Consider the following 10,903-nt stretch of genomic DNA (forward strand, 5'->3'; position numbering starts at 1 on the left):
AGGCAGGGCGGCCAACCCCAAGGCTCGAAGTTTCCTGATCAAGCAGTCTCCCTCCACTGCTATCCCTCACTCCCGCAGGAAAACCTCCACCTAAGTGAGGCACTCCCTCCCGCCCGCCAGACACTGGCCGAGCCCTGCTCTGCCCCAGCTGCCTGTACTTGGGGGCCCGCAGCTATTATTAGGGCCCCGCCAGCAGCCAGCAGCGATGCCAGGCCAGGCTTGGCTGGGGGGGGGGGGGGGCAGAGTGCGACTGCTAGGCCTATTTTGAGAGTTAGCTGATCCCTGTACTGCTGCTTCAGGACAGTCAGCTGACCCCACAGCAAAGCAGAGAGGGGGCTGGTTCCGATCCCCATCTCGTCAGCCGAGAAGAGGCTTCCAGGTTTGCATCTGGAGGCAAAGGGGAGTGAAGAAACTGAAGCCATGAGCCCTAGAACCTGCTGGAGTGCCCTGCTTCTCAGTGTTTGGGTCTGCCTAGCCTTCCCAGACCTCTCCCGAACCGTCATCTGGGGTGGGTCAGGATAACCAGTACAGACAGCAACCCAAACCTCCTCCCTGCCTGTGAAAGCCCTCTCCTTCCCTCTGCAGCCATTCCTCAACATGACACAGGCTGCCTCCTCCAGGAAGGGCTCCTGGGATGTGCCAGGGGCAGTCCTGCGTTTGCCACTCGCAACCTTGGAAATACTTATACCTCTGCACCTGTCTCCTCGTCAGTGGCGAGGGGAACACAGCCTCACTTGTGTGACGGGTGTCTACATGGTGTGTTTTTTGCTATGTGACGCTGAGGCTTCTGCACTGGAACTGGGCCGTGCAAATAGGGTCCTAATGCACAGAGAGCTCTGTGTATCAGTCACTGTGTCAGTCACTTGGAACAGGGAAACAGGAACTGAGAAGGTTCCCCCAGCTACAAAAATGACAACAGAGATGAAAGAAAGCTTTTATCACATGCTAGGTACTTTGCCACACGCCTGACGTGCAATGTCCTACAGGGTCTCAAACAGCCCTGTCAGGTGAACTCTATTATGCCCAAGTTTCCACCTACAGTAAAAAAGGGTGAGTGCGCCCACGCCTCTGCTTTGAACCCTATGCTGTAGCATCTTCTCCCAGGTGCCTTGCTCTTGACCGCGAAAGTGCGAAGAGTCTGTGGGGCACGAGGATGGGGAGTGCTGAGAGGAAAAGGCTGTAGGCAGGGACCAGCCCTTTGGGCTTGGAGGCTGAATCGAAGACAAGGAGCGGAAAGAGGCCCACCAAGTAGGCAGGCAGAGGTCAGGCAGGCCAGGATGCCTCCACTCCTGGGTGTAAGGGCAATTTTGTGGGGTCTGCCCGGACCGGAGCACTATACAGCACAACTTCTTGGCAGCGGTGGTAATTGAGGCCAGAGGATGGGAAGCAGATGGTGAAACTCCAAAGCCATTTAAGGCAGCCATCCCTTGCCTCCAAGGAGTCTCTCCTGTCCTGGCGGGTGTTTGATTAAAGCTTTATTTATAGCTTTATTGCTCTATAAATTCCACACGTGTGAAGACAGAAGAAAGGGTCTGCCTCCCCAGCTGTCCACCTGTATAATAAGCGTCCTCTCCCAGGCTTTGCACAGGCTCTCCATAGACCTATTTTGGCAACCTTGGCCTCCCGAAGGACCCTGTTCAGTCTCTAATCTGCACTCCAAACACTGAAGTTCCAGTTCTGCTCGGCAAATAAGTATTCAGACACAGTCAGTCTGGGGAAGTGAAGCTGGAGGGCAGCAACTAAGCGGCTTTCTGACAGCCGGCGGGCGGGTGGGACAGGGCACAGCATGGAAGAGGCACAGGGAAGCCAAACTCCCACAGTGCACCATTCAAGGCACGCTCCCCTCCATTTCCTTCTTGCTTTGCTTGGCTGACGCCTATGGTCCCAATAGCAAATTATTGTTAGTGAATGCTGATTAATACTATCCTGTGCTTGTGGTTTCATATTTATATATATAATCTATCTCATTTCAATGCCACAACCACCTCTGAATTAGACACATGTCCCCACTTTACAGTTTGAGACACAGAGAAGTGAAAGGGAACATAGGTCTAGACAGAGCTAGAAATAGAGATTTATTCCTGTGGCTCCCAGCGCATTAGTCTTTCCTCTAGACAGCCTTCTCTTTCCTATCTAGGAGGAAGAAAGCACAGGCCCCTCTCTCCAGACTAAAAAAAAAAACTCTAGGAAGAAGGAAGAGGATGAGAAACCCTCAGACTAATTAAACCTTTTAAGGGAGGCGAGGGCAAGACAACCAGTTATTATTAAAGCTACTAACTTGTGTATGGTCCTTTACGGTTTACAGAGAGTCCTCGTGGATACTTCTCATTGGAGTTTCATAACAACTTGGGAGGTAGAAATGGTATGTGTCCCCATTTAAAGATTAAGGAAGTAGGGGGCACCTGAGTGGTTCAGTCGGTTAAGTGCAGGAAGTCGCTCAGGTCTCATGATCCTAGTTGGTGAGTTCAAGCCCCACACATGGGCCTACTTGGAATCTTCTGTCCACCCACCCCACTCCCGCCCCTCTCCCACTTATGCCTTCTCTCTCAAAAATAAATAAAACATTAAAAGAAAAAGAAAGGTTAGGGAAGTAGAGACAGGAAAGGCTGACAGACTTGTTTGGGTAGGGATAGTGATGGAGCTAATGCAGGGGTCTGGGGAGCGGGCATGCTGGAGGCTGTGTGGGTCTGCAAAGGTCCCGGCTCTGGGGTCCGGGAGGGGGTGGGGGCGGGCTTACTGCTGGTCCCAGATGATGAGGTGGAAGAGGTACTTGGAGAAGTGAGCCCTTCGCGTGTGCAGGGGGCTGCACAGTTCCCTCCCGCCATGGCTGAGGGAGCAGGAGAGGTAGAAATCTTCATAGCTGCAACAGAAAGAGAGCAAGGACACTCAGCTCCCAAACCCCATCTAAGTCACCGGGCCTCCGCTAAGTTCCATTTCTCCTGCTAAAGCTCCTCCCTGGCCTCTGGGGTCACGGGACAGGACAGGCAAATTGGATTTGCGAAAGTGTGCTTGGGGGAAGCAACTCGGATCTGGGTTCCTCCAGCCGGCTTCAGGCTCCACGCTGCGTGCAGGGTTTTCCTCCCTTCATTAAGGGGAAGAGTGGAGCAGCCTATCTCCTTGCAGGCAGACGCAGCCGTGGGGCGTCCGCGTACAGAAGCGCATGCGCAGGTGACAAGGGTAGGGGATGAAATCGACATATGCCGAAGTGAATGCCAACACATGGGGGTCCCTGTGGCTCATGACAGGTGCCTGACAGAAGAGGTCAGAGAAGGCCCTGGTTTCCCAGGCTGCCTCCTTTGTTCTCCGCCAATCGCCCAGAGGAATACATTAAGTGAGGAATAAAGAGAGAGGGGGAAGGGAGAGGGAGGGGGGTCCGGAAAGGGTGGGGGTGGAGCCAAATGCCTTTTCCCCCAGGCCCTGGATGCTGGGGACCTGGCAGAGGAGCAGAGGATTACCAAATGAACATCCCCCTCCACCCACCCCTACAGGCCTAGGGAACTCCCCACAAAGGGTCATCTCCCACCTCCCCACCCCCTCCCATTGTGCTTCTGCAAGGGAGTGCAGTCATTGGCCTTGGGGCATGCATTCGATCTGGGAAGCGACCATCTGTCGCAGTGTCTCTATCAGCTGGCCTTGGATCGGTGGGGGGCAGGGATGCCGATACAACCAGCCCCAACCAGCACTGAGAGGGCTTGGTCTTCTCATCTCCCAGCCTCCCAGCGGGAGGTAGAGGGTACCTTCTGGCTCTCCTTAGGATGTCCCAATCCACCCCCCACACCCCACCCCCTGCCCTCAGGCACGTGGCTCATCTCAGCCGACGTGCATCTCTGTGCCACAAATCATAAACTCTGGAGGCACACAGCTCAGCCCGGAGACGCCACCTGCAAGTCAAAGCCAGGCCATCCAGCCCTGGGCTCACCTGGTAGCCCAAGTGATGGGGATGCGGTGGGTGGCATAGACGGTGAAGGCCAGGGGCCCGGTGAAATGGCAAGCCTCCTGGACCAGATCGTGCTTGCGGCTCCCGGGCACCGCCGTCTGGAAGTCGGCATTGAAAGTGCTACAGTACAGCTCCACCAGATCCAAGATGGCAGCTGTCAGAGCCTCCACGACCTTCTCTGTGAAAGGAAGGGGTCAGAAGGAAAGGTCAGGAGGCCTCCACAAGCCCTGTCTTGTTGCCATGGCACTGGCTAGGATGGCATACCCCAAGACAGTGGCCCCCAAATGCCAGTCGGTTTCTAACAGCCCTGACAAGGTTCACCCATCCGTGGTGAAATGAGGGGCAGGGGAAAGCAGGAGCATCTCCTTAAAGTGATACTTATTTTTAAACATTCTCCTTATTTTTACCTACTGCTACTTATTTTGTGTTCAATGTCCTTTCTTTTGGGAAATAGCGGGAATGAAAATTGTCGACAGCTTTTCAAGTCGTTGCTTGGCAAAATAAAAGCTAACAATTTCTATGTTGGTCCGCAGAATAGTGCTTTGGGGGGCCCATTATTAGTTCAAGAAATCCAAAAGACTGGGGGAATCATCGACCAAGAATCCCAGAGATAGAGGCTTTGTAAAGTCCTGCTTAAAAGACCCACTCCTAGTGAAAAATTCCTTATCACCTTCTCCGCCCCCCACCTCCCCTCCTCAGGCCCATTCAGAGTTAGAAACACAAGGGTTAGGAGCCTCCTAGAGAATAATGGCAACCAAGCCAAGTGAGAGTTTTCTCATCTGGAGCCCAGGGCTAACTTAGCCTGGCCATCCTACCCTCCCGGTACGCGACCCCACCACCATCTCCCAGGGACACCACACGAATAACTTGTAAAACTAAGGAGAAAACATCTTGTGGAAAGAAATGCGCTCTCCAGCTGGAAAACACACATACACACACACACACACACACACACACACACACACACACACACAGGGGAACCAAGGGAGAAAAAGGAATCTGGGCAGAGACTCGTTTTCAGCTGCCCCTACTGAATAAAGACAGAGAATGTAGTTCCCCTACCTCGGTTTTCCCTCACAGCCAAGACGGTGGGATCCTATTGGGGAAAAGGAGAGGGAGGGGAGCTTCAGGGCTGTGGCCTTTTCCGGCACAGCTGGAAGAAGGGCTTTTCAATGGCTGTGCTCATCTGGACCAGACTGGACTGTAATTTGAGGAGCTGAGTCTCCCCGGGGCAGACAGCCTCATGGTTTGTACCAGAGCCATGTGATGGACAGAGTGAGCCAGACCCAGGATAAAAATCCACCCAAAGGAGACGCTCCAACCCTCAGGCCGCTCCACTCCAGTTCACAGGGCCCCCCCGCTGGGCAGTCGTGGGAAGGTTTGGGCTTTGCACCCGGCAGGTATGCAAAGTGCCAGGCAGTGATTATGAATAAACCCTTTGCAGGCAGTTAATCCCAGGGGCAGACCCCAGCCCACCCTCATCCCCAGGAAGAGGGGATACAAGAACTCTTGTGGCTCACCCACAAACATGGAAGACGGAGATGGAGAGAAGACCTTTGTAGTAAGAAGACGCCTAATCGCCTAGCTACTTGGGAATACTGCTCTCCCCCTTCCCCATGCTCTGGGCCCCGTTACCTTCTGAATTTTAGGCTGCATGCGGGAGGGGCAGGGGGGCAGCTGGTTGAGAGCGTTGGTGATCTCAGGAGTCTCCACAGCGGCTAGGGCGTTGCAGATGGCCTTGACGGACTGGACCACCCTGTCGGCCTTCAGCGGGAAGTCCCCCTGTGGGAGGCGGCCCAGTGAGGCTGCCAGGCGAGCACTCTCAGCCTCCAGCACCCACAGAGTTTGAGGGGAATGGGTTGGGAGGAGTGGGATTCATGACCCTCAAGAGTAACTAGTGGACTCCCATGCTTTATTTTTAAACATCCGGTGTTCTCGAACAATCAATCCTGTTGAATTAAATGAGCCACGCCCATGCTCCCCGTTCTTCAGCCACCCTCCCCGAACCTCCTAATATTCCCAGACTCCCTCTGGCAGCTACTGTACAAACACAGAACACAAACACATCCCCCAGAGCCATGCAGCTGTAATAAAACTAGTCCATAGGGAATAGCAAGGAAGCCAGAGAGTATATTCAGGTGTTGCCTCCACGGCCTATGTCTCATGCTATCACCTAGAGCTTCTAGGGGGATCTCATCTCAGTGCCACAGACAGGCCACGCCCCTCGCTCCTTTCTGCACCTGGGCTCCTGCAGTCTCCTCACTGGGAAGCCCCTCACCGGTCCTGCCCTGATGACCGGCTTAAGTTCAATCATGGACCAGCGAAAATCAGCCTCCTTCTCAGAGCCCTCCCTGCTTGGTCCTCCTGTCACTCTCCAAGAGCCCTTGATGAACTCATTACCACCTTGTTCTGTCTACCAATAGCTTTACATGTTTATAAAGGTTTATTTATTTTTGAGAGAGAGAGGGAGAGAGATAGAGCCCTCGAGTGCAGGGGGGGAGCAGAGAGAGGTGGGGATAAAGGATCCAATCAGGCTGTGCGCTAATAGCAGCAAGCCCAACTTGGGGCTCGAACTCACAGTCCGTGAGATCGTGACCCGAACTCGGATGCCTACCCGACTGAGCCACCCAGGTGCCCCACTATTCCATTTTTCTAGCAGGAACGCAAACTCCTTGAAGGATAAGATGATCCTTAGGCTTCTCTCCCCATAGCGGCCACTAACATAAAGCCAGACTAGTACACAAAAGCTGTTCAGAAACCTTCCCCCTCATCACAGTAAATGTTTGAACAGAGGCTGATAGAGAAGGGATTCTGGTGGTGGGTAGATATTTGAGCTAGATATAATGCTCAACTCCCCCAGACGAAGAGTCCAATGGCCACTATTAACTGGATCAATGAGACAAGGATTGGTTTAGAAGATCATTATCCATTTTTAGTTTAGCTTAGTTTTGTTTCATTGTTTCTGACCTCCATGACATTTGGGGCAAATGTTTGTTCTTGGGATTTTAAGGGTTAAAACTCCATGTGAATCCAAGTGAGGAGAATCCTGGCCCTCCCCTACCTTTGGGACTTTTCACCTCCTGACAGTTTTCTACCTGTGACCCCAGCCACATCAGAAATGTCTCAAATCCGAAGTTCCTAAGCATTGCTCCCAGGAAGCCGGCTCCGGTGCACATTCAAGTACAGCAGCTGACAACTCTAAGCCCTTAGTTTTGGAGGTGCTAGTCCAGAGACAGGGATCAGGGCATGGTTCTTGACCTATTTCTCCGGGGCAGCAGAACCCCTCTGAACACACTTGCTAGCTGCCCAGTGGCCAGCAGCCTTGGTTTGCCCAGGGGGCTGGGGGAATGGCAAGAAGTGCCCCGCTGCTAGATTTTCAGTGTCTGTTCCAGATCCCATTAGGGCTGGCCGAACCCGGGAGGACTTTGGGAAAGGAGGGGAGGAGCTCTGGGCAGCTGGGCCAGTCCTGGGACTTATACTCACATCAGCCAGCAGGAAAGCATCCACCTCATTGTGGTAGGTATCGAACAGAAGACTCAGGGCCTGCCTGGGGAGTTGGGGACAGGGAAAAGTCACAGGAGAGGTCAGGACAGACCCTGTGTACTGGGAGACCTATTCTCTCCCTCCCTTCCCACAACTCAGGATACAGACTTATTTTAGTTTAAAGGGGATCCCACTCTTTCCATAGGTCTTGTGAAGCCTGAACGACCCCCTTCTGCTTCGCCACCCCTCACCTGAGGAAGATGGCAAAGTACCAGAGGGTCAAGATGTAACACACCCTAGAGTGGGGTTCTTCTACAATACTCTTGGTTCTCATCCCTGACACCTTAAGAGCCCCTGGCCCTGGTAGAAAGGCAAGCAAGGTTATCTGTTAGGATCCCTTCACAGTTCCTGCTTAGCCCACACCCAAGATGGCATCCACTCTCACCTGCTGATGGTCTGTTTGACTGGCCTCTCTTGCAGATGGACGAGGTAGTTCAAGGTGGAGGGGCTCTGGTCATCATTCACCTATGTAAAAAGTGGCCTATTCAGAGAGGAGTGGTACCCTGTCCTCTACCCAGAGCTCCTCCCCTACTCCCACTGACGGTTCCGCATCACCTCCTGCCCCTTCCACCACCCCGCTGTGCAGCTGTCCGCCACTCTCCCACACGAACCGTCCGGGCCAGGTCACTGCGTACAGCTTTCTGCTCCATCAGCTGCAGCCGAATGTCAATGTCAAACTTGCGGCAGTACTGAATGTACTCGTGGCTGCCCAGGGCATGCTTGCTGGTGGGACAGAGGAACAAGACCATTAGCACCTTGGGGACGCAGTGGGAAGGGAGATGCCTACCCTGGCTTTGGGGGAGAGCGAAATAGGAGGGAGCAGGTAGTGAAGGGTACTACTTGGGTTCCTGGAAAATGTCATAGCAGAGCTCAGGGAAAGAAACAGAGGTCTGGAAAAAAAAAAAAGCCAACTAATACACTTAACCTTGGTCTGTACAAACAATGATTTTCTTAGGCATTTATTACCTGGATCATCATCACTGATCACTCCAGGGGTGGGACCTTCTGGAAGGAGTGGGGAACAGAGACTTCTCGGTGAGGTGAGAAGCAGTGATTAAGCCCCATTCTCTTGGCTTTGGTATACAGGCCACTGTGGATGTCACCTCTGCTCAGGCGTGGGGCTCACTGATCAACACTCTCCCCACACTGTGGTCCTAAGTCCCCCACCCGCTACCATCAGTGACTGGGGTGCTAAGGCCAACCAAATAAACCCACCTAGACTCCAGGTCTGTTATTCCCAAACCCAAAGAAGACTGCTTCTCCCCTTCCTCCATGGGTCCTGCTTGACTGTGAACAACACCACAATCTCTGCAGGCTTCCTGATAAACACCTACCTGCAGGCCATTCCCTGCTGAAGCAACACCACGTGAGCCCCTGTCTACCCGCTTCAGAGGCAGCCTAGGGAGTCCTTCCATGACCCAGCCTTTTCCTCCCTCCCAAATCACACAGTAGTCTGAAAGGAAACCCAGGAGAAGGGGCAGAGTGAGTCTGTCCTGCAGGCCAGCACTGCAGGCCTGGGCCGGGTCCCAGCAGCTGGGTAACAGAAGCCGGAAAGGGACTTCCTTCCTCAGCAGAGGTGGGAATCTAGGCCAGAAATGGAGGGGAGAGGAGAGGAGCGAAGGGGAGGAGTACGTGCAGAAGCCTAAAGAGTGCCTGCCTGGCAGACCAGTCTGGGTCCAGCTAGGACTTAAGGGTTCTCCACAGCCTGAGAACCCAAAACTCAGATCCAGCCCCAACCTGCCAAGGCTGAGCCAAGGCTAAACCCTGGGGGTGGAGAGGCGGGGCAGGGGACAGGTCTAGAGGGAGTGCCCTTGGAGGAAGGAAGAGTGTGGTTGGGGATGGGGGAGGTGGCAGGAAACCCAGCCCTCCCCTGGGACTGTCTCAAGGTTCTTATCTGAGAGCAGCCTGCATCCTGGACCCACCACGCCCCCTTTACATCAGGCCCTGCTGGCAAGTGTAGGAAACCACAGGGCTTCCTTGGGAGACAGCGACTTTCTGGAACCCCCCAGAGGGTCTTCACCCCCACCCAAGGCAGTGTCTTCTGCCCAGAGTCTTCTAGACTTTTCTGTTGGGTGGAGAAGAGATGAACCTCAGTGGAAAAGGGCAGCTGGGGGGAGGGGGGCTCTCCTGGACCAAGAGTCAAGGACACTTGGGTCCCCTGGGAACTTGACTGACCTTCTCTGTGGAAGGCCTTCCGCTGTATACATTCAAGTTAGAGTGAGAGGGGCGTGACCAGGACCACCTATGCAGTTGCACCTCAGGCTGAACACCCCAGCTAGGTCTTGGCAAGAAGTCAGAACGTCACAGCTTATCTACCAGCTTCAGCCCTGAGGGCTGAAGGACTGGGTGAACCGCAAGGGAAATGAGAGTACGCAGCTGATCTGGATCCTCATGCTTTCCTATCTTTGGGCTGGTGCTTTCCTGCTCCTTGGGTCATTGTCACACTCAATCCTTAGTACATTTTAGGGAAGAAATTGAGGATCAGGGTCTTACAACTAGTAGGTGGCAAGCTAGAACCCAAACCAGCCATATCAGTGTGACCCATCATGTCTCCTGTTCCCTTACGACAGTGCCTGGGGTGCTCTCTGCCGGGAGACCCTGAGTCTGGGGCCCCTTCTTATTCTTCTAGGAAAAGCAAGTGCACATGGAAAGCACTCAAACAGTGCTCCTGGAGTTGCGCCTTGCAGGGCCCTGCCCCTGCTTTCTCTCAGGTTTCCAGAAAGCTCCCACTGTATCCTCAAGGTAGGAGAAGCCAGCCAAGAACTGCTCTAGCCCCTGTCAAGCATCCTTGCATCTACACCTGGGTGTCGGAAAGAGAGCGAGCGTGCAAGTGGTGACACTAACAACTGACACACTGGCCTCTCCCTTCCCACCGCTGCCGAGGCCTGCTTTCTCCAAGCGGCTGGGGGTAGTGGACAGTGCGCAGCTGGAAGCCTGGGGTGGAGAGCAGATCTCTGTTTTCCCTATCTGCTGCCTTCTGGCTGAGGTTACAGCTTGCAGCACCTGAGGGGGGGCACACCCTCCCCCCCAGCCCAGGCACCCAGAGCCCCAGGCAGTGGGATGGGGGAACAGCTGCAGCTGGTCCACATCAGACTTTCCAGGGAGGCCGCCTGCTGCAGAGGGCACTGGATGGAGAGGAGCTGGAGGCGAGCCTCTGGTGACAGGACAGCCAGCTGCACATGCCAAGGGGGAAAGGCTTGTTGGCAGTGGCAAGGCAGAGAGGAAGCAACTGTAATTTCTCCCCCAGGTTCCACAAGCGCCCTGCTGCCCAGTCCTGCATCTACTGTAAAGACGCCACACAATCTAGGCGAAGTAGCCCCCCACACGCATCTCTGCACGCATAGATGTCTGCAAGCAGATACGACCTAGTCTTTGCCTGCAACCAGCTCCAAGCTCTTTCCGAAGCAGACTTGGCTCAGGAGC

At 54.2% G+C, this 10,903-nt stretch overlaps 1 protein-coding gene across 1 annotated transcript in view; it reads right to left on the bottom strand.

The window, feature by feature from the left end:
* Positions 1-10,903, bottom strand: part of PIK3C2B (phosphatidylinositol-4-phosphate 3-kinase catalytic subunit type 2 beta) — a 65,441-nt gene that overhangs the window by 26,055 nt on the left and 28,483 nt on the right. Inside the window, exons 6-13 of the mRNA XM_029933391.1 lie at positions 10,325-10,414; positions 8,092-8,203; positions 7,866-7,945; positions 7,421-7,484; positions 5,573-5,719; positions 5,000-5,033; positions 3,920-4,115; positions 2,738-2,860 (exon numbers count right to left, since the gene is read on the bottom strand). Of these exons, the coding sequence (XP_029789251.1) occupies positions 2,738-2,860; positions 3,920-4,115; positions 5,000-5,033; positions 5,573-5,719; positions 7,421-7,484; positions 7,866-7,945; positions 8,092-8,203; positions 10,325-10,414 (846 nt within the window). The remainder of the gene's footprint in view (positions 1-2,737; positions 2,861-3,919; positions 4,116-4,999; positions 5,034-5,572; positions 5,720-7,420; positions 7,485-7,865; positions 7,946-8,091; positions 8,204-10,324; positions 10,415-10,903) is intronic.

This window comes from Suricata suricatta, chromosome 3, assembly GCF_006229205.1.
Source record: "Suricata suricatta isolate VVHF042 chromosome 3, meerkat_22Aug2017_6uvM2_HiC, whole genome shotgun sequence".
Taxonomy (NCBI): Eukaryota; Metazoa; Chordata; class Mammalia; order Carnivora; family Herpestidae; genus Suricata; species Suricata suricatta.